Source organism: Phodopus roborovskii, unplaced genomic scaffold, assembly GCF_943737965.1.
Source record: "Phodopus roborovskii unplaced genomic scaffold, PHOROB, whole genome shotgun sequence".
Classification (NCBI taxonomy): Eukaryota; Metazoa; Chordata; class Mammalia; order Rodentia; family Cricetidae; genus Phodopus; species Phodopus roborovskii.
The window spans coordinates 106,281-131,006 of record NW_026126603.1 but is presented as its reverse complement, the minus strand read 5'-3'; the positions used below and the strand labels follow the sequence as shown (position 1 = coordinate 131,006).

Below are 24,726 nucleotides of genomic sequence, written 5' to 3'. Positions count from 1 at the left end.
AGCTGGTCTGAACAGATGACACTGGCGATAACCACCATTTCAGCAGACTAGATAATAAGGGATACTGAGATAATCTTGTCCGGTGTAAACAGACCCTTGATCTCAGGGTTTAGACAACCAGCACATGGAATCTGGCAGCACTAGCAAACAAACCAGACAAAGTTCACAGCATGGCTAAGGTTCAAGCAGAAAGAAACACTTTGATGGTGTCTGAATAACAGGACCAGAAGGTCAGGCCTCCACTTAGATGCTCAGTAGCTTCATGGTCCTAAGCTGAGTGACATCTCTGTCAGTCTATCAGTGGGTCTGAGGCTTAAAAGCTGGGGATTAAAATGGTCTTAAACAGATTCCTCAGAAATCTTCAGTTTTTATATTCTGTTCTTTTCCACTGAGAGTTCAGATAACAACTATAGAATCAGTCCTGACATCAGCAGGGGGAATTAGTCTGACATACAGTGAAGACCGTAGGAGGTAAGGTCTTGGGCACACTGTAGCAGTACATACACTCAGGCTGAATTCTGCTCTCTGCACATTAGGACACACTCTCCCATATGCTTAAAGCCACCTTCATATGCAATGCCCTCTGCCTTCTCTGATAAACTCTCACACTGCTTTTCAGACACAGCTCTGATGGCAAGAATTCCTCTCTCTGGGCATGACGTGTGTAACTTTCTCCTCAGTGGCACTTTCACAACTCTGACAGTACCAAATGTCACAATTATATAACACTAATTTATGAGTCATTCCTTTCAATTATAAACTCCAAAGATCAGGAACTATAGTATCAAGCATACTGTATGGCATAAGGGCACAATAACCCTCAGGGAGATAAGCTTCCTCAAGTTCAAAGATGTTAAAATATAGCATAGGAATATTCATCTAAATTATTTGTTACATATAATACTTCAGCTAGTAATACTAATACAAACATAAATTATTAATAAATAATGGTTCTGATCTTTGTCTAACTGTATAGTCATGGGAAAGTTAACCTTTCTATGACTCAGTTTCTAATCTATAAAATAATAACAATAAGATTCTATTAATATGGCTACTTAAAATAATTTACTTTATTTAATAAAGAAAATTAACTTGGCTTAAGACACAATTCCTTGGAACATATTGTTAACAATTACTATATTAATCTAAAATGGGAAATTATAATGTGGCTATGAAAAAATCTGAATTATAATGTTAATTTTGAGAAATACACAATTTGTAAATGTATGCTAAACTTTCAATTTTTTACATAAGTTATTTACAAATGAAATATTTTTTAAGGAAATTCAGTTTCACTAATCAGAATCAGCTCTGAATGCTCAAAAGCTCAAGAGTTAAAAGCGATAAAAGCAATTTGAAACAAAATAAATGTACCTTAGGTATACCTATAACATCATTACACACTTAATGTTGATCAAATTATCTTGCTCTTCTGACTACATCTGTCAATTCCTATGCTCAATTATAAATATGAGTGAATGAAAGGTAAATTTACAAAGTATTTTAAAGCTATGAAAATCTTATGGTCTTCAAAGTTCTTTATTCTTCCCTTCTCCTTTCTTTCCTCTTTGTCTACCCTGCCTTTTATTTGTGGTGAACTGTGTATATGTGTGTATGTTGTAATTTGAACCCAGGGCCTCATGCATGCTAGGCAAGTATTTGCCACTGAGCTATACCCTCAGCCCAAACATTCTCTTCTATAGTAGAAAATATTTATTATACATACCTTGTAAATGGCTGACATGGAGGGCTCATTAAAATCATATTGAAAGACAGCTTGTCAAACTCTTCCAGTGAAATACCCTAAGGAATGAACATTTGAAAGAAAAAACACACATAGAATAAAGAGAAAAATACTAAACAATCAGAACTAAGGATATCAGCACAGTGTTTCACAGTTCAGCTTCAGTTATACCAACTTCCCAAAGCAATCTTGTCTGGAAAAACAGTGGCTTCCTTTACACTTTCCTATAGCAGGTCTCAGGTATAAATGCTACTGTTTTTGGACTTGACCAATTAAAACCTTATTTTGTAATTGACCATTTTTGGCAAAGGTCTGGGGAAACTTTTAGCATCTATCTATCAATGTACTTCTCTGTTTCTCAAGTGTGATGTAATGAACAGCCAGGATATTCAGTTTAGTACTTTGTCAGCTTAGCAGAGTAACAGTAATAGGACAAAATTAATTAAAATGGTCCCTAATTAGTTCCATTTACACATGCACATAAAAACACACATGTGTGTACACATAGAGGATAAACAATGAGAAACACATGTCAGGGATTTGCCAATTCTCATTAAGCAGTCTTGGCCAGAGATGTAAAAAGAATAGCCCAGTATCACAAACTCCCTAATTAGAATAACAAATCTCTAACACACTTAAGTGTTTTGATAAAGCAGGAAATTTTATGCTCTGAATTCTGTAAAGAGTGAATTAACCTGGAAACGAACATGTCAGCTATCTCCACTGAATTAAAAATTTGTGACATGCATAAGGCCAAAAAATAGCACATGAATCTTAAGAAGTGCTCATTATTTTCTAATTTTGCTACAAGATAATAAAATGCTCAGAAAAAGACACCAAATTTTATGAAGGCTTTCAGACATAGTTTTCTTCTTTTTAATAATGATCTCATTAAATCAGCAATAGAATCCTTACTTTTGATACTGGTGCATTTCTGAAAGAAAGCCCACCTTGGGCACACTGAGAGCATCCTTCAGATGTGTTTCTGATTTACTTGCTCATGTTTTATTTGTAATAATGGAGTCTGTACTCACAAGTCAATAGCTTTTCTATCTTGTAGCACAGACTTGATAAACAATGAAAACTTATGGTTGGATATTTCTTATCATTTCCTGCCCTGTGAAGGTATTTTGTGAACCAATTACCAATGAGTCATTTATCTAATGTCAGCTTTGAACCCCCTTTTATCCTTTATTAGTATTTTCCTGGTATTTCTCTGTTCACTGTATAAGTACAATATGTTCATTCATTAAGCATTTTTTATAAATCAACTCATTATTATTTCTGAGTACCATTTATATGACAGGTATTGTTGTATACAACAAATAACAAGCTCAATGAAGTGTCTGTTCATAACATTTACACACTAGCCACTAGTAACTTCTCACTTGCTAGTTTTCTAAATTAGCTGAATACTCTGGCTTTATCTACAGCTTTCTGACTAAGGAGTTCCACCGCTGGTTATGAACCTATGTGTAATATCTCAGCCTGATCATGGATGACAACAACAGCTTTTCTGGCAACCTTTCTGGAGAAAGCTTGAGACAGACCCAGTGCACAGCCAAGACTGTATCCCAGTCTCTGAAGGGAGTTGCTGTCAAGGTCTTGCTACCCTGAACAACCACTAGCTACTGTTTTAGTTCCAAAGTGTTCATTTATTATAAATGAATTCATTTATTCGTTTGCTTATCAGAAGTCACCTGCTACTGCCTGCTAGAGAGAGGAGAAGACCTAGAGAATCTCGCAGGACCGTGCACTCTTCCTCTTCTTGGCCTCCCACTCACCCTGTCCTCACACTGTGATCAGGGAGACAGCCTCTACCTTGGTGCTGATCCACAGAGACACAAGATAAATCAGTGTTTTCTCTTAAGTTAGATTCTGGCTGATACTTTATGACCTCACCTGCATATGTTAAAAGAAAAAGTCAAACTCATAGAGGCAAAGAGTAAACTGGTTGAAAAAGAGTGGTTGAAGAATACCAAACCTCAGGTAAGCCACCAGAGTGAGTTTGGGTGATCTATTGGACAGCATGGTGATGTACTTTGTACCCTCCCAGCAGTTTCACACAAAGTAAGAATGCTGGGGGAAGAATATGCCAATTTGCTTGACTTAACCATTTCATAGCATACATATGTGAATACATAAAAGTCATATGTCATATATATATATATATATGTAATTCTTATTTCTTGACTGTACTATAAAATAAAAATAATCCTCTTTTCCCCTTATAAACACACAAATTAACGAACTAACTCTCCTTCAAGTGAGCTAGAAGTGCTTCCCCAACCCTTTTCTTGTATCTAATAATTTTATAGACTGTATATATATTGGTTTATCATTATCTATTAGAGCTAGCAAGGAAATATAATTAAAGTTTGAATCCCTCAAACTTCTATTTATACATATCTGGGCATCTTAATAGATCCAAATATACGTAATTTCTCATTATTTCTCGTAAAGAGTGCATCAGGATATTGAATTGTTGAAAATAAAACATCCAGTGGGTATTATACTGAGAATTTGTTGATTTGAGTTATATTTGGTTACATCTACTTTAAAATATTTATATTAAATTTGTAATGAAAATTTTAATAAAATAACCAGTGGTACCATTTGCTATCTCATGGAAATTATGGAACCTAAATATACCTAAGTCTGTTTGTTGAATCAATTCAGAATTATATATTTTGGGTATCCTTATTCTGAATGTGTTTATACTGCTACCTTCATGATGAGATTTCTATACTGATTCTGGTTGGCCATGGTGCTTATGAATTGTACTTTTATTAGTTATTATCATACCTTGTACTGTAATCAAGGTCAAAAAATCTGTAGCTAGACAGCTTGTGGTTCATAGGTGAGAACCTACTACTATTACTCTGCTAAATTGACATAGTACTAAACTGACATCTGAGAAGCCCCATCAGAGAAGATGGAGGAGTAGATGGAGGTTAACAGAGTGCTATGCTCAGCCTTAAATGAGACTTCTATAAAACACACAGACACACACACATACACACAGACACATACATAGACACTCAGACACAGACACAGACACACACACACACACACACACACACACACACACACAGGTCAGGGATCATCTTAAAAGGGGGGCAGAAAGGTTGAAAGAACCTGGCAGTGAATAACTACAATGAAACTCTGTAAGAATTTAAATTCTAACAATTTAAACTTCATTTAAAAACAAAACAAAGCAAAAAACAACCTCTGAAGCCCTAGAAAGCTGTATTAAATGTAAGGAAGAGCTACTTCTTTTTGTAGATAGTCAACTCCAGTTGGTTCAGGCTACCATTGCTGGGAAGAAATTGAAAAATTAAAGTGGGATCTTACAATTGCCTCATAATAAGTAATTATTTCTAGACAGTGGTGAAAGGAAGCAACTCCCAAACAGAACCAAGTAATCTAACTAAGTGAGGGAGAGACAGAAAGGAGTTCTGGGATGGAGATCAAGATGACTAGAATGTGTCATGGGATGAAGGAAGCAACACATAATCTGCACAGCTGTGCCACTGAGTCTCTAACTATCAGTCTGTGCACACAATAGTCATGACACCATACGATGGAGCAAAGAACATCTGGCAGGGAAAGAACAATTACTGAAGAGATATAATGGTCAGATTTTACACAAGATTAAGAATCACTTAGTACCAAGTAGAGAATCTAGGTATGGCAGTATTTAAACAGAATTAACATTGACTGTATTCAGTGTGTATTAAAAACTACCGCCATCAGTCGGGTGGTGGTGGAGCACACCTTAAATCCTTGAGAGACACAGGCAGGTGGATCTCTGTGAGTTTGAGGCCAGCCTGGTCTACTGAATTGGTTCTAGGACAGCCTCCAAAGCTACAGAGAAACCCTGTTTTGGAAAACAAAACAAACAAACAAACAAAAAACCTACCACCATCAAAGCTGCGTGTTATTGAATAAGAATTGACATAGGCATCCTCCTGAGAAAAGGTCCCGGAAATGCACCCATATATATGTGATTTATTTCTTATAACATGTCAGGGAAACTGACTAAGAGAAGACTACTCTTTAGCAAATGATTGACTTTACATTCACTTAAAGGGAAAAAAGTTTAACCTATTCTGCATTCTGTATGCAAAAAGTAAGTCTGAATAGATCATAGATCCAAATCCTAAAACCAAATCTACAAATCTAGAAAACAAAACAAACAAACAAACAAAAAACAAAAAACCAGAAGATTTTGGAAAATGGAAAGGTTTCACAGAGTACACTAAAAAAAGTCCCATGAAGGAAAATCAAATTCCTATAACTTCTACTCTTTGATGGAAACAACTAAAGAAATAAAAAGACAAGCTATAGATTTAGAGAAAATAATTATTATACACATTCTGAAAAAATAAATTTAATCCAGAAAACATGTGTATCTCATATAAATAGGTAATACAAACTGCACACCTTGCCTGGATGCTACTTTACTGTACATGATCGGATGGCTTTAGAAAAAATTTGTATGTAAATTTGACACAATAAGAAGTTGAGGCCTTATTTTCATAGTAAGAAATATTGGTCTCTGTTGGGTTTTCCTATTCCTTGTGTGGAAAAAACATCTAGGAATGGAATTACTAGGCTATATGACAATGATCTTCAAAGTTATGAGATAAAAAAGTTTGCCACAGTGCTCTAGCACCTTACATTACTTTCATCAATGTCAACGGGAAAACTCAACTATCAGCTGACACTTGCTGCTGCTAGTCTTCCACAGTAGGGTGTGGGCAAAGGCACCTACTTGTTCCCGAGCCTGATGTTCAATCCTCAGAAGCCACATAGTGGAAATAGAGGATCAATACCTGCAAGTTGTCCTCTGACCTACACATACACACACCATTGTATGCACAATTTCTCTTTCTCACACACATGCATGCACACACACAAACACAAACAAACATACAAACAATAGGAAACAATGGGATGTTTATGTTCACATTTTTACTTATTATTTATTTTTATTGAAAATAATTCTTTCATACAGTTTATTCTGGCCATGATTTCCCCTCCCTTATCTCCTCCCAGACCCTCCCGACCTCCCTACCCATCTAATGACATGCCTTCTTTCTCTTTAGAAAACAAAGAGGCCAATAATAAAAGTTAAAAAAGAAATAGAATAAATGGACAAATAAAAAAGAAAAGAAAGAAAAAGCAAAATACACACACACACACACACACACACACACACACACACAATCCGTAAAAACAAAGCATTGTAAGACAAAAATCTCTAAAAATACCATGGAGTTCATTTTGTATTGGCCATCTACTGTTCATAATCTGTTTAAAACAGAGTCCATGGTAGGTGAACTAAATTAACTCTGACAAGTTTGCTAATGAGTATTCTAAAAGTAACAGCCAACGAACTCCTTCCATAGTGTTACCATATGCTGTATGTATTATATAACTAGTAACCAACCGTGAACCATTGAAGTTTACTGTCACCACAGAACCAAGCATCTGGAAGTTAAGTGTGGTCCTGTCAATCTTTTCTTTTCAGAGAACAAAATCTTGACCACTCTCTTGAAGTGAGATTTTTACATAATTTACTCTTTTACTTAGACTTTAAAACATTCATTCTTCTCCTAAACTTTCATTTGCATGATTTATTTTCCAAGTAAGCCACCAGAAACCAGTATTTAGGAATTGTTAGAAATATGCATTTCACTGCTATTATATATATTAAAATAATAATACTTACTCACTTCAATTGTCTTTGCTAGCAAGTGTGTGTGAGGAAAATTATGCTTGTACACTTCATTAGCGACAGTGTTCACATCAATAGCAGCCACCACGTGTGCAGGGACACAACTCTCTGAAATGACAAATGGAATATCATCAGCCCATCAGAAAGGAGAGCTGAAACTGCAGGGTCCAGAAGCACACTGACATTCTCTCTCTCTACCCAGCTTGATCTCAGACCACAGTAAAGAACCAGCCAGGCAAGAGTGCAGGCAGGAAGTGGGGGCTTCCTATCTCCAGGTCACTCTGGCAGCAGGCTGAGTGCTGAGAATGAGACTTCAACTCTCTCACATTGTCCCAGATGATAGCTTTCCTTTCTCATTAAGCCACATGTTTATGCCAAACACAGCTTTCATAGTTAAAGAAAAAACAGGAACATATAATACACTCTAGAAACCCTATTATTTAGAACTTTATATAAATAAATGATGTCTTCTTAACCTCCCATATTAAGAAAAAGCTGATTCATGATACCTCTGAAATTGCTTTTAATATGTTTATTTTGTAATAATAGCTTCACTGAGATATAACTTACAACAGAACCGCCTGCTTAGAGTTTTAAATGATGTCAGTTCATTGGTGTCTAATGTAAAAGGATCAGAGCCTAAAACTGTATGTCATTGACAGAGCATAAGAGACTGACTGAGGAAGTCTCTCAGCCTAAATACACAGAGGAGAGCTAGGTCCTGCCCCAAATGATGTGACAGACTTTGATGATCTCCCCTGGAAGACCTCATCCTCCCCAAGATTGTATGGGGGTGGGATGGGAAGATGGGGGAGGAATGGGAGGATGGGAGGATGGGAAGGAGAGAGAACTGGGATTGGTATATAAAATACAATTATTTGTAATGTAAATAACAATTAATTAAAAAAAAGACTGGAGAGGAGGGGACACTCATATTAAGGTACGCCTTGCTGCTGAGGAAATACATTCTCAACACAGCTTTGGATTCAGAGAATATGAACATATTTTTGGTTGTAACTAAAAGTTTGAACTTTGTAAGGGTGGCTGTTGTTAACAGGGTGGCTACCACCCTGTTTTCTCAAACCATGTACAAAATCAATTATGCATAGACCTTGTTCTAAATCAGTAGAAAACATGGGACTTGTAAACATTGAAGCACCTGAAATTAGGAAAACCATTGGTTAACACAATGAGATTACCAGTAGATCCAACAGCTCTTTTTAGTAGCCATTTGTTAACTAACAGTCATCAGCTTTACTTGGTTCAGACAATTAAATAGAAGGAAAATCAGGGTCAAAGGAGCTAGAACTCACAAAGCAAGTTCCTGCACAGAACGCAGAACAAAAGGTAGAGAAAGACCTCCATGTTCAGAAAGCCACTGCAGCCTTACACTGAAACCTAGAAAAGACAAGCTCGAGAGGAAACAGGGGCATAAACATCTCCAAGTAAATATTGTGTCTGGTAGGCCCAAATCACTTAGCTATCCTGCAGGTACTTCCTTTCTGTGGAAAAGGACAGTCCTCTGTGCCTTATACACAGGCACTACACTTCTTAACCACAGGTGGCTGTCTCTGGCTGACTTTAAATTTAATAGCTAGTTTCTTGATTTAGGATATATTTGAGGCTATAAATTATATCCTTGTTAAAAAACACAAATGACTTCAAAACCTAAAGCAAAAAGGTTCCTAAGCCAAAAGGTATACAAAGATTAATTTTAAAAATCATGATACTTACTAGTTCTAAACACTAACCACTACAAGAACTCAGAACCCAACTTTCCTAAATAAAATAGATTACAATCTTCATGGTGCAGCAGATCTCCACCGAAGCAGGCATGATGGCCTGGGGGATGGTTAGCAGGACTTTCATCTCTTTTCAGGGTGACTGAAAATCTAATCATGTGCTGAATCTATATCATAGTCAATAAGTAATTTTATGTTCTTGTGTTATATGCCCAGGGGACATAAAGCCTGACAAAAAGCAATTGCCAAATGAGTGTTTCATGTGATGATCCAAAACCTGATGAACTGAAAAGTGATTCTCAGAAAAGAGTGGAGATTTAAAGTCAATAAGCAAATGCACTGCTCTTGTGGCCTGGTGCACACATTTTACATTGTTAAAAATTAGAACCTACTGCACTAAAAAGTATTTCTATCAGGAAAAAACAAACAGAGAGAGAGAGAGAGAGAGAGAGAGAGAGAGAGAGAGAGAGAGAGAGAGTGAGTCTGAAAACCAGGCATGTTTCAGATTTTGAAATATGTACATATACATAGCAAGATAGCTTGAGGGTAGGACCAAGTATAAACACAAAATTTGTTTCCTATATACCTACATAACTTGCAAGAAATTTTAATTTAAAATTTTTTACTTATTTGTTTGTTCATTTATTTACTATGTTTGTAAGCCTTTACTCATTCAGCCACTGCTAAACCATTTCAATGGTCATAATTTTATATAAAATTGGTTTATGAACATTTTATTTACTCCAACTAATTATATTCGATAGAGTGGAATTTTCCACTTGAAGAGTCAAGTTGACTGTTAAAAAGTATTTGATCTTGGAGCATGTCACAGTTTACTGTTTAGATTGAGATGTTCATCCTGTACTAAGATATTACTACAGCTAACTTCAACTTGATTTAAAAACAATTGTTTAGGTATGTTTAGGTATTTAAAATATATTTAGGTATGCCTCTTAGGAGAAATTAAACTCTATACAACAATAGAAAAAGCAAGCTGATCAGTTTTGGCAACATCTTAAACTGGACTTTAAAGAAAGCCGTCTTAATATTCTCTAATAAAAATGTTTCAAATCCAAAAGCCTTTCAGCAGCAGAGACAAGTTCTGAAACTTCAAAATTGAAAATGTAGAAGTGGAATTGTGCCATGGGAGCTCTCTCACTTGAGACCCATGAGTAATTCTCAAAGAAGCTAGAACTGGGAAAGGAACCCTGCAGGGTTCTGGAAGCTGGGGGGAGTATTGGGGGGCAGGGGTAAGGATGGGTGGATGGGTGGGGGGAGGTGTTGGTGCTTTCTGGCCTTTGATCCAATGTTGTGCATGGGTTTTATACATGACATTTCAGTTAATCTTCTGGATTTCATATTTTTTTTTTTTTTTTTTGGTGAGACATTTTTGTAAGAGAAACACAATGCACACCGTTGATGGTCTATATGGGAATGACAAGAATATTATGTTCCCATTTCTGAAGACTGAAGTTTTGAGTGGCAATAGTCTCCTTCTTTTCTGATTGAGGATTCTGGAGAAGCTTTAGGGAAGAATTTAGCTGAAAGCAAAAGCTGCAAATCATTCTATGACTGGCCTAATAGATAAACTGTTCATGAATAGTTAATATGTGGGAGAAATACCAATAGTTTCTAAATTAAAATGTAGAATTAAGCAGTTCACGATGAAATAGATACTTCTTCAGAACTTTTGTTTTTCTTTATCATCTACCTTTTGACCTGGCCCAGATAAACATTGGGTAAATGTTTGAATGATCTCAAACTCACACCTGAGACATTTAATCAGGTAGGTATGTTAACACTGACCTCTAGTTGTGAAATGGTAGATCGGATGAGTGTATTCCAAGGTCTATTCTTTTATTCAAAGTGACAGCTTAACTGGGAATAAGAACAGTAGGTATAAATGGACCTGTAAAGACTCTTAATTTAAAATATTTGTCAACTGGGGTCATTGAGACAGTTGCAATGGCATCACTGCTGTCTGAGCCTGACACTTGATCCCATGGACCACATAGTGGAGAGAATGAACACCCCCACACAAACGAACATGTAGCACATACCTCCCAAAATATATACATACATACAAAACACATAAAAACACCTTCAAATGTTTTTACTTGGCTTTTCTTGAAAGTTGTTTACATATCTAGACTCTAGACACTGCTAAGAAATTATTTCAACACAAAATGGAAATTAAGCCCCACCCCTGCCATACACACACACACACACACACACACACACACACACACACACACACACACACACACACAGTTTCTTCTGAAAACCTTATAAGTTTAGCTAACTGACAACCATGTTTACTCTGGGTCAAGGCCCTCCATAGAGTACTTCTGCCAACACCCCACTGGCTACACCATGCAGGAATATGCTGAAATATGTGGCTGAAATCTAATTATGTCCTTAGCACTGCATTTTAGAACTTAAACATTATTTTTCAATAAAATAAAGAAAGACAGAGTATCTGAAGAATTGACATGGGAGATGGCAAGTTACTGTTAAAAAGGAACACACAAGGGTGCTTCCAGGCATAATAACTAAAGATGTCACATTAGAAAGTACAACACAGTTCAAAAGAGCAGGGATGAATTCTGAGGGGAACTTCAGAAAGGAAATTGAGGCACAAAAATTATTTTCCTGGAAGTGTTTGGGAAAGCTCAATTAATGCAGTGTTCCTGTGAGGAAGCAGCCACTACAGCCCCCCTCCCATGCCCACACTGTTCCTCAGAAGATCAACAGAGAAAGGTCACTCAAGGGTCTGATTTATCCAGGCTATAGAGTGTGACACAGCACCAACACCACCCTTAGTCCTCAGATATAATCCCAGAGGATAAGGAGTCTTGATTTCCCAGGGCAGACATTGCCCCTAAAAATTTTGTTTCTAAATATAGATAGCTAAAATTAAGAATTGACCAAAGACACTAAAACAGTTTCTCCACCCAATGGGACTCTATGGTGGATGACAACAGTGACATTCCATATTTGCATGGTCTGATATGATACACATATGGGTAGGTATTAAGCAGTTAGCCTGAGACCAGCACAATTAAGGAACTAAATTTCTCTCTAATGTCATCTTAATTTAAATGTAAACAGCTGCATTTTGGCTGATGACATCCATACTGAGCTTATAATCACCAGGCTCATCAAGAGAAATCCTGGCAAGCAGTCAGCACTGTACAGTGGGCAAACAGAGGAAGAGGAATCCATATTGAAATTCTCCCAAGCTACACAGTGTTGGGAAATAAATGTACTAATCCTCTAAACTTCAATTTCCTCGTTAATGAAATGGATATTTAAAACAGTTCCCATAACAGGCTCCTATTAAAAATAAATGAAACAGAGTCAATAAAATCTCTAGCAACAGGAGATACTTGGTAATTATTAAAAATCTCACTCACCACTTAGCACTTATCTGAAAAAGTTACAGACAAAATAGTGATAGTGGTGGTGCAATGTTTATCATTATTAAAGCTAGAATACTAGACCAGTGAGAAAATTTAAGTTGCAACTATTCAGAGACAAATTTCAGAAGTGTTTTTTTTTTTTCACATGATTTGAAAGTAGCATAGGCAGAAAGCTTTTGCAGCAGTAACTAGAAGGCTTTAACCACCACTATAAATATTAAGTAAAAACTGACTAAAGTATGACCTCAGAACAGTGCTGAGAAAAGCAAACTTTCCTGGCCTTGCTATCAACCCACAGGCAGACAACAGAGACCTGGGAGGGGCGGGGCAACCCTTCCCCACAGAATATGTATTATTTGTTTTGTCTAATTTGCAGGAAGATAGTCCAAACAAACAAACAAACTTCTAATGAAACTTTCTGTTCCCAAACTCAATGAGTATTTAGGAAAAGTGGGTGGATCTTCAGATCATCTTCCATGACCTGCAATTCTTTGACTCAGACCTCGGTGTCAAATTCAGAGTTAGAAGCAGAAAACTAATGCAAGAGGAAAATTCCTTTACTGTCATTGTCTATTTGCTTTTCCTAACAACTATATTGCTAACTACACAGTAGGGTGTTGGGGAGCTCCTGAGATGATTCACTGGGTAAGAGGTCTTCTTGCTCTGAAATCATGAGGGCTTGAATTTGAATCCCCAGCTCCCACATAAAAATCCAGGATGGCTGTGCATATGGCCAATCCATCTAGATTATAACTGAGATGTATAAATAAAGAAAATAATTCCTAGTGATATAGTTTGGGTCACTACTTCTACCCCAAATTTAGAAGCAATCTTTAAATGAGTCTATATTTAAAACTTTTATGCCAACTACTTTGAGGTGAGTTTTGTCATTTGCAGAAAATACTCCTAATACCCACTCAAATGAATGCACATTGACACACCTTTGCTCCTATGAGGAAATGCATTTTCAATGCCAGCTCCCAAGGCAGGACCCTATCATCACAACAACCTGATTAATCAACTAGCTACACATCTGCAAACAAAAACACATCTTTTAATCAACATTTCCTAGGTGCCCTAAACTGAGTTAAGAAGGAAGGCTTCTTCAAGATGGAAGCAGGAACTTCACCAAAGACCAACTCATAACCTATTTCTATATGTGGACACTAAATACAGTTAAATAAATGGTATCTCTGATATTTTTAAGGAACATGTAATATTTTCAGTCCTACAGTCTACACATTTTTCTAGTTATTAGACCTAGTTACCTGGAAATTAGTACTAAAGAGAAATGTAGACAAGTGTGAAAAGATATACATGTAAACTGCATGCATGCATGGGAACAGATATATTTAAAGACAATCCACATCTATTGATACAAAGAAAAAACTATCCCATTCACTGCCAAAGCTAATTACAGAATATCCTGTTGAGTCATGACCCAAGCATTGAAGTCTACGTGTGTGGTTTGTGTATATCCCAACAGGGAAAACATCAAATGTTATCAGAGGCTATCTTCATGATGAAATTTGCAGGAGATAGAATCTTTGCCTGTTTGTACTATTCAATTTTTTAAAAAAGAGTAAGAATGAACTTCTTCTTAGTTTGTTTATTTTATTAGGTCTAAATTGGTTTTAGAGACATGCTCTCACCACGTCGCCCATGTAGCCCACACTAACCTTAAACTCTTGATCCCTGGGTTCATATTCTGAAAGTTAGGATAACAGGCATGCCCCACCATAACCCAGAAAATGTACTACTTTTACAATCAGTACAAAGCAAACAAACAAATTAACTTTTCTGATATTTGAATAAAAGAATTCAATGGTCTTATGAACCTGAGAAATAAGAAAAATATATCAAACATAAGCAACAAAAGATACTCCTTAAAACACATCTTTTAGGCTGTGAACACAAACAAAAGCAACAGTAAAGCAAATGATTTTATCCCACTGACTCAATGAAAATAAAAAATAAAAGTTAAAGTTCTTTTCAGTCCTTTACAGAGAGGAAAACAATTAATGTTTACATACAGAATTCAAAGGAAATAAACTATGTAAATAGTGAACAAGCAATATAAACACATGGGATCCAGTCGATTGCAGACTTCAACAATGAAGATTCTGGATCTGTATTTTGTAAATTTGGTAAATGGCCTCACCACTATAAAATATTTACAATGTTCTTTGCTGATGTTTTGTCAATAATCAATAAATTCACAATGTTTGACATATTCAGGTAAAAGTTATTGAAAACTATAGGAGAGCACAAAGTACTATTCCATCTCTAGTTAACTATCAACACTGCCATAAAATATAACTTTAGGAGCTGGAGAGATGGTTCAGTGGTTAGGAGCACTTAATTGCTCTTACAGATTAAGTCCTGTTCAGTTCCTAACACCTATGTTGAGTGGCTAATGAACACCTGTAACTCCAGCACCAGGAAATCTAACAACTTCTAATAGCCTCCTTCAGTACCCACACACACAGACACACATATGCCGTGTGTATGTGGAGTATCATTCATTAAAAAAAAAAAAAAAACAAACAAGCAAACACCTCCCAAACTAACCTCTGAAAATCCTGTTTCAATTTACCATTCTGAGTCCTGTTTGCTTAATAGTTAATTCCTTTGGAAGCATATGCCTTCCATCAATATTAACTTGGCATTTCAAACTCTATAATACAAAATTTCATGAAGTTATCATAATTATGAACTTATTTTATCAGTAAGACAAAACACCACAGTTAAACCAGTTAACTGGGGGAAAAAAAAACAAAAGAAGAAAACATTTACTTAGTACCTTTATACTTCCTACATTTTTTCCTTATCTCTCACAATGCAGTCCATCTCACAGATAAGGCATCTACACTCTGAAACAATAACTTCCAAATTTTCACATAAGCATTATGGAGCCAATCATTATTCATATGACTTCAAAATAAAGGCATGATTTTATTTCTCAAAGAAAGACAAGATATTGGAAGGCCAGGTGTTACTTTTAACAAAATCTCAATTGTTTGATTTTACCAATAAAGACTTTGGAGCCAGGCTAGGCAGTGGTGGCACATGCCTTTAATCCCAACACTTGGGAGGCAGAGGCAGGCAGATCTCTATGAGTTCCAGACCAGCCTGGTCTACAAGAGCTAGTTCCAAGACAGCCTCCAAAGCCACAAAGAACCCCTGTCTCAAAAACAAAACAAAACAAAAGCAAGACTTCAGAGCCAGATGCTGGGGCAAAAGATGCTAGCTTTAGAGAGGTAGAGATAGCACCCAGCTGATCTTCCTCCTCTGCATTTGTTCTAGAAGCCTGTCCTGTCTAGAAGCCCATCCCTCCCCCAAACAAATATCCTCAGACTCATAGTCCCTCCCTTCTACTTCCTGTGCATCTCTCTGTTCATCCTCCTCACTCCCTCTTACTCTCTATGGGTTTTTAATTAATAATCTTATGTTTACTTCCTGTCAACTGGTTACTCTGCCTTTTGACCTTTGGTTGACTTTTTAACCCTGTTTACAATATTCAAGCAGAAAGGTCTTGGATTAAACCTGTGTTCTAGGGCTGAGTCATGTTATTCCAATTCTAGAAACATGTTATTCCAATAAATAACACAATCTCAGGGTTCATAGTGTGACCAAATATCCTTCAGCAGTCAGGCAACTTCAAATATTTATCAATTTTTCTCAAAGATTATTTTTTAAACAATATGTAATAACTTTCTATAACTTTATGGCTCATGAGCAACAATAAGTTGCTCCATATGTATTGAGTTCTTCCTACATTTTAAGCACTATGTAAATGCCTTGTCCGTGTGTGCATGTGTGTGCTCATGTGTGCATGTGTGTGTCTGCATGTGTCCATGCACAGAGACCATAGCAGGACGATGAGTTTCTTCCTTCATTGCTTTCCATGTTAATGCAGTGAAGCAGATGTCATTTTCAGCTACCAGTGAGCTCTTAGGATCCCCTGTCTTCCCCTTGGAATGCTGTGGATTCAGGTACATATAACCATGCCTAGCTTTTTACATTGGTGCTTGGGTTTAAACTCAGGTCCTCTGGCTTGGGGAACAAGTGTGCTTGCCCCCTGAGCCAACCCCCAGGCCTTTAAATACTTCTTTAAAAATTAATTTATACTCTTACAACTCCCTTCTAATACAGAGGTATTTCTGTGCTCTCATTTTATGGAAGAAGATACTGAAGCAGAACACATTTGGGTTTGTCCATTCTTAAGAATACACCCAAGAAAATACAAAGCAAGAATCCAAACATATATTTATATGCCAATACTCAGAGAGACATTATTCACAATAGCAAGAAAATAGGCTGAAAAATTTAAACATCTACAAATAATGAATAAACAATATTGTTATATATACAACAATATATTATTCATCCATAAAAAGGGATGAGGTATTGGCAATACTACAACATGGATGAGTTTTGTAAACATTGCGTGAAGTGTTAAAATAAGCCAGACATCAAAGGATAGTTAGATGATTCTACTTATGAGATACCTAGAATAGACAATTCATAGGCCAAAGTAGAATAGAGACTTCAGTAACTTGAGTAATGGGTAGAGGAGTGAAAAGATATTTTTAAGTGGATGAAATACTTCTGTCTGGGATACTGAAAATGTTCTGAAAACTAATATTGGTAATGCTTTTATGACTTTATAAACACAATTGTTGTTGCTAAACTGTACACTGAAACACAAGTGATACATTTTAGTGTGAGCATGTATTGTGTATAGATACATGTTTACAACAATAAAATGTCTCATTGCAAACATGGTCTAGAAGTAGACAAATGGGCATTTAACATTCTTACTCTTCAAGTTAGTAAATGGGATCAATGATGGCATCAGAGAATGGTTAAAAGATCTGATAGACAGACCTAAGTTGGGATACTGGGTCTGCCACTAAGCTAGCTTATTACAGAGTCAGAACAGGTCCTGACATAATAAAAGTCAAAGCCTTCTGTCACTGTTATCAATCTTTATTAGCTACATAAATACAAGAAAACACCAGAGTGTATTTAATTACAGACTAACTTAAAACTAAAGTTCCTCAAACAGATAAACACTAGAAAAATATTTTCATTAATATGATCAAGACCTCTTTTATAAGTAAACCTCAAACAAGAGATGTAGGGGGGAGTATAAAAGCTGCTTTGGGCCGGGCTTTGGTGTCACATACCTTTAATCACAGCACTTGGGAGGCAGAGGCAGGTGAATCCGGTCCAAAGCAATACAGGAGAAACCCTGGCTCAAAAAGCCAAAAAAAAAAAAAAAAAAAAAGCTGCAAGCTTCTTTGGACAACATGATGGCAGGCATCTCTTAATAGGTCATATAATAACTGAGTGGGGGAAAAAAAGCTATCACAGAAAAGTCTGGGTATGCAACACCCCAAGTGACAACAACAGCAAAAGTAAAGGCTAAGAAGGGACTTAGAAGAGTGAAGGAACATTGACCCCACAAGCCTAGACAGGAGGGTGGCTAGGGAGCCAGAAAACAGAGCTCATAGTCCAGATAAGAAAAGACTGTGATTCTAACCTTCATTGTTGGATGACTTAATACAAAATTCATAAGCACGTTTTAAGAAAAAAAGAATCTCAAGATTTACACTCAAGAATTTATTTGCAGCACATTGTGGCTAAGGAAAAAAAAACAAGAGAAATCTACAAGTTCAAAATGTATTATATAGTTTATATTAAAAAAAAGTACTAAGTGGCTTTTAGAATTGTGTTAAAAAGTTTCAAGATATGAAGGAAATGCTAACATGTATGACTGTGCAAAATTAGTAAATCAGATAGTACAAGTTTCCCTAGCTTGCTTAATTTTAGTATGATAAATGAGTGTAAAAAACAGAAAAAAGTAGTAAAACATTCAATATTCCTAACCTAGTATAGATTCAAAAATCACTATTTGCTGAAAAGCATGTATAACCTCAAACCACTAGAAGCTGTGTGCTTCTTAGCCCGTCATTACTCGTGCTACCAAAAAGGGAAGCAGAAAAGTTTCTGTTTTGTCCCTGTCTTAGCAACTTGAGAACACAAACACATACACATCCAAAGTTTGTTACTACAAATAGGTGTCCAGCATAAAGAACATGGCAATGGAGTTCACGAAGTAAGTGTTTTTGAGCCAATATCACGGAAAGTGGATAGATGGCAAAGAAACTAAACACCCTCAAAATGAAGGTGACAGCAACCTAATTCCTAAATAGCTACAATGTGTCAGTCACCTTACTCTATCTTTAATTCTCTAGGTCCCTTTCTGGGAGTTCTATTTTACACATCTAAAACCAAATAACATGTTCGAAAATGTAAGGCCAGAGTGGCAAAACTTGATCTCAGTTCTCTGTCATTTGGGTAGGTCTGCCAAAGGCACGTTTCTTTCCACAGATTTAATTATGCGCCCTCCCCTTTTTGCTACCTACCCTAATATTTGAAATTTTCTGTCTTGAATTGTAGTTATCGCCTTGCTCCAAACCACCCCCTCCCGTTTTCGTGACTTCCTCCGGGGTCAGTGACAGCCAGCCTAGAATTTAGCCCTTGGCACTGGACAAAGGACTCGCCTTGTCCTTTAACTTTGAACCAAATTGGGTTCATTTGACTTCACAGGCCCAAGAATCCCGCCTCACAAACAGTGCTCTGGGGCTCCGGGCCCTCTTGGGCTACAAAGCTTGGGGCCAGAGTAGGGGAGTCGCTGCCTTGAGGGGCGGACCAGGGCGGCGCTGAGGTGGTTTCCAGGGCAACCGAGGTCGGCTGCTACCAGGTCCCGCCCCGCCACTCCGCCCCTCGGCGGCGCGAGAGCCGGAACCTGCGGCACGGAGTGAATCTGAGAAGTTTTCTGTCCGCTCTCACCTCGCAGCGCGTGGTGCATGCCACCAATGCCACTGTAGAGCTCCAGGACACGCAGAGGTTCCATCCCTTCGCAACCGTGACCGCGGCCTGGAAACTAGGCCTACCGGTCCTCCGCTTCTCCTAACCCCCCTGTCCGCTCCACCCCCCTCGCTTCTGGTTCCGCGGCTTTTCAGTTCCCCAACCTCCTGTTGCTCAGGCCGCAGACTAAGAGCCTAGGGGCTGACTGGGGTGAGGAAGCAAAGGACGTCCAACTATAAATAAGGCCTACCAGTGAGAGGCAGCCTGCCCATGGCCTGATTTGTGTTTTATCTTCCTTGTTTGTTGTTTTTTGTGGCCTTGAGTGGGAAGGAAACCCTACAGTGGAGAGCTTTGAAGTGAATTGCTGATTAGACAGAGTCCTGTCCCGTTCTTTTGAAGTCTGAACTGATCAAGCATTTCTATGAGGACTCAAGCACATACTACATGTTTCCCTGTGTGCCTGTGTTAGGGTATGGAGTTAAATCCTGGCTACTTTCTCTAGGGGTGTGATTCTCACTTTGGAGTTAAATCTTACCAGGCTCTTCCAGAAAGAAGGCTCCAGAATTAAGTACAGTAGAGCCCTGGAGGTGCATTAATAATAGAAAGATCCTTGCTTATAAATAATAATATGATTAATTCTATTTTACCTTGGGAAATTCCCCCAACATATGCTGTTTTTTCTTTTATTGAAAATAGTTTATTTTTCCCCTCACATAATATATTCAGATTACAATTTTCCCTCTCTCTACTCCTCCTATCTTCTCCTACCTCCCCTCTCATTCAGATCCACCCCTTTCATGTCTCGCATCAGAAAACTTCTGTGGGATAATAATAAAATAAGATAAAACAAAAGCTACCACATTGATACTAAGCAAAGCAAAAAAAAAAAAAAAAAAAAGAGCTCAAGAGAAGGCATGAGAAACAGAACTACTTATTTGCACTCTCAAAAAAAAAAAAAAACTCTAAACTGGAAGCTATAATATATATGCAAAGGACCTTAATAAATAAAAAAAGAAAAACTATATAAATAAAAAATATTAGGATAATTTAAAAGAAGAAGAAGGAAGACACAATATTATGAGACAATGAAACTCCAAAGATGCCATTGAGTTAATTTCCTGTGGGCCATGTACTGCTTGGCATGAAGCCTACCTTTAAGAATAGTCAAACCTTTTGCTCTACCATGCTGTCCTTCATGCAAGTTATATTAGTGCAATAGTGGCACAAATTCTGTGAGAGTAACCAGCCAGTATCTGATTGACTGAAGGCCCACTCCACAAGATGTAACCCCTACCTGATCCTGCTGGGGTGACCAAGAACCTGAGACGAAATAGCTCAGGGACCTATGGTAAAACCCAAATACTAGTGTTCTAAAAATTAATTAATTTTTCAAAGACACACATATGCTATTAATATCACATAGCCATGGTGTTTTTAGAATTCCAAGTATTAGAGCTATGTTCCTCAGTATATAGTCCCAGACTGATTTGTGGAGGCTACACTTTACAGTGTGACTAAGCAGCCATTTGGAGAAAAGAAAATATTCTTATTGGGAAGAGCATCTTTTATTTCTTCTTAATGTTGCCATAGTTAAAAGTCTTGTTAGGAGAAATTTGAGAATATGATTTGTAATAAATATGTCTGATCCATTAGAAACTTTGCATGTTGACTCATGACATTTTGTTACTAAAAGTACACTAGTATGTCTGAATTTTAGAACTGGTTGTCAATATGACAAACATCTTACTCAATAGGGAAAAGCAGTACATTCATATATGGCAAAGTTAATGAAAATAATAGCTCCCTGAGGGTCAAAGGACCATACTCCACAGTGGCTGGTGACAATGACTTTTGAGTGTCTTCACAATCTGGTCTTAACTTCCTCTTCTTTCTTGGTCTCTGCTATTATAACTACTTGCTACTCCCCAAACATCCTTTCTCTTTTCTTTTTATATTGTTTGCTATGTTCTTTGCCTTGCCTAGACATCTTGTGGAAATTTTTTTACTAGACTCAGGATAGAAAGTCCAGTACATTTCAATTACAGGGGCTCCCTTGCCTGATGAAATGTCGACCTCCTTGTTTCTAAACTAAACCCTTTCCATTTCCCCTAGCCCAATTTTCACCTCACATGAACCATGTCTTTTTTTTTTTTTAACATGATATTTATCCTCTAGAGTTAATCGCATGTGATAGTTACTTAAAGAATGGAAACTAGGGCTAGGGAGATGGAGGTAAAGGTTTTTGCCACCAAGCTTGACAATCTGAATTCAATACCCAGGACCCACATGGTAGAAGGAGAGAACCCTGCTAGTTGTCCTCTAACCTTTACTCATGTTCTGTAATGCAAATGCACTAATACATGGTACATGTACATTCATGATGGTACATGCATTGGTGGTACAGATTTGTGTTCTTTGAGGGGCAATAGGGAGGCTTGGTTAGTGGCAACACAATGGGAAGTCACTGAATAAGAATGTATGTAATATTAGTAGATAGAGGAGAAAGTTTAAATATAGAAACAAATACCAAAACTTTGAATTTTTAGTGAATTTTCTCTTACAATGGAAAATCTCTAAATCAATGCAAATGAACACCAAGAAAATAAAGTTAATGTATGTATTACAAATAGTTAAGGACACAATATAATCACAAGGAGTATATTAAAATAATAACAGCATACACTCAATCATTGAGGGGGTTCTTTGAATGTCTTGGAATCCTTATTTCTCTCCTGCCTGTCACTAATATCTATCAAAACTTACTGATGTCTGCCAGATGCTTAACATAATTTTGGCCATCATTTTCCGACTTTTTGTTATCCAAGTGACTCTTTGCACATGAAATGTGATTTGGATGGCATTGATATTTTCCTTCTGATTAATACTCCACTGTGTAAATGTACCATATTTTCTTTATCAATTCTTTGGTTCAGGGGCATCTAGGTTGTTTCCGGTTCTAGCTATTACAAATAATGCTTCTAGCCAGGCGGTAGTGACACATGACTTTAATTGCAGTGCTCCAGAGGTAGAGGCAGGCAGATCTCTGTGGGTTCCAGGCCAGCCAGGTCTACAGAGTGTGTTCCAGGACAGGTTCTAAAGCTACACAAAAAAAACTTGAACTCCTCCCCCAAAAAAACAAACAAACAAAAATAATGCTTCTATAAATATACATAGTTGAGCAAATGTTCTTGTGGTATGATTACACATCCTTTGGGTAAATGACCAAAGTGGTATTGCTGGGTCTTGAGGTAGATTGATTCCCAATTTTCTGAGGAACCACCATACTGATTTCCAAAGTGGGTATGTCAGGAACCATCTTTGTGGGGCTGCAATCAGAACCAGCTGAACAGCCCCAAGTTCGTACCTGTGAGTGGGAGTGTGTGGATGGGGAAAGAAGTTCATACCTGAGTGGGGGGTGTGCAGCTGAGGGAAAGGCTAGGTATAGACAATAAAGAAAAGGCAGTAACACAGAATAAAAGTCGGGAGGGCAGATAAGTCAGTGCTGAAATGCCATGAGTTACCACTCTTATATACCTTATCCAAAAAGGGTAACACAGTATCACATACATGGAACAAAGAAACTTTTCTGCATCACTTATTCTAAGGGTTCAGTAACCACACCTTAGATTCAACTTCTTGTTCCCTAGCCTTGAGGGTCAGGAGTAGCCACACCTCAGATTTAGGTCTGTTGTTATTTAGAATAAGACAGCCAAACATCCTACTGTAGCCATACCTTTGACCTCTAGGTCTTATGACTTGCTGAGGACAGTTTTGAACTCTCTGTTCTTGTGCCAAGATAGAGTGCAACCATCTTTATGGGCACCCACAGCTGTATAAGTTTGCACTCCCACCATCAGTGGAGGAGTGTTCTCCTTACTCCACAATCTCTCCAGCATTAAGTTGTTATCTATGTTTTGATCAAGGTATCAAAACAGACATTTTTATTTGTATTTCCCTGATGACTAAAGATGTTGAGCAATTTTTGCAGTGACCCACAGCCAAGCACTGGGCTGATCTCCTGGGGTTCAATTGAAGAGAGGGGTTAGGGATCACGTGAACAAGGGAGGTCAAGTTCATAATGGGGCAAACCACAGAGCCATCTGACAGGAGCTAGTGGGAGCTCACAGACTATGTACTGACAGCTGGGGAACCTGCATGGGGCCAACCTAGACCCTTGAAATATGGGTGGCACTTATGATCTGTTGTGGGGCCCCTGGCAGTGGGACCAGGACCTATTCTAGGTGCATGAACTGGCTTTTTTGGAGCCCATTCTCTATGGTGGAATACCTTGCTCAGCCTTGATATGGGGTGGGGTGGGGTGAGGAGGTGGGGGGTGTTCCTGTCTCAACTCAACTTGGTATGCCAGACTTTGTTGGCTCCCCAAGGAAAGCCTTACCCACTCTGAGGAATGGATGGAGAATGGGTAGGGTGGGAAGGGGGGGAACAGGAGGGTGGGAGAAGAAAAGGGAGGGGGAACTGAGTTTGGTATGTAAAATGAAAAAAACTTTTTTTAAATTAAAAGAAAAAAAAATGAGTTTTGGATTCCTATATAGGCCCACATCTCAAGAGACAATACCCTGCTATGCCAATTTTAGAAAAGATCAAGTAGCACTTACACATAAAAAGAATGGTTCTTATAGATTGCAGAGGAAATGAGAAAGTCATCATTTAGAATAAATTAACAATAACTGTCCTCAGGAGAGGAAGTTATATTCAGAAGAAATGTTCAGAAGTTACTTTTAGAGTATGCCTCTGTACTGACTTTGAAGAAATGATTCTGTAATGAATTGTGTTATGGATAAGAATGCAATCTCAAGAGCTAGAATATAGATGGAAATGACAGCCTTGAATTTCCTTCCAGTGTGGTTTGAGGAGAGTCATTTAACTTCTCTGAGACCAAGTGAACATAAAAAATTCAGCAATAATAGATCATGGGGTTTTAGATTAAATAATGATTAAAATACTTAGCCTAACATTATTATTTGGAGATAAAATGGCCCCAAGTGCTTTGTGTACAAGGATTGCTTCCTGTTGGTGTTGGTACTATTGAGAAGTAATAGGAACACGAGGATGCTGACTTTGTCAATAGACTGTTCATAGGTGAGTGGACCATTAGGTTGTGAGAACTAAGTGGGAGGAAATGGATCATTGGGTTTCTGTCTTCGACATGCACATCTTGTTCCTGGCCCCTCCCTA

General features: G+C 37.5%; 1 protein-coding gene across 4 annotated transcripts in view; it reads right to left on the bottom strand.

Moving 5' to 3' along the window:
* Trdmt1 (tRNA aspartic acid methyltransferase 1) overlaps positions 1 to 24,726 on the bottom strand; it is a 47,040-nt gene that overhangs the window by 14,839 nt on the left and 7,475 nt on the right. The window contains exons 1-3 of one of the 4 annotated variants that reach the window (XM_051205853.1): positions 19,513 to 19,699; positions 7,486 to 7,595; positions 1,727 to 1,803 (exon numbers count right to left, since the gene is read on the bottom strand). In XM_051205853.1, coding sequence (XP_051061810.1) covers positions 1,727 to 1,803; positions 7,486 to 7,595; positions 19,513 to 19,576 — 251 coding nt within the window. In that variant the 5' untranslated portion in view covers positions 19,577 to 19,699. Of the gene's footprint in view, positions 1 to 1,726; positions 1,804 to 7,485; positions 7,596 to 19,512; positions 19,700 to 24,726 lie in introns of those variants that run through there. The other 3 variants (XM_051205852.1, XM_051205854.1, XM_051205855.1) reach the window with 3 other exon arrangements.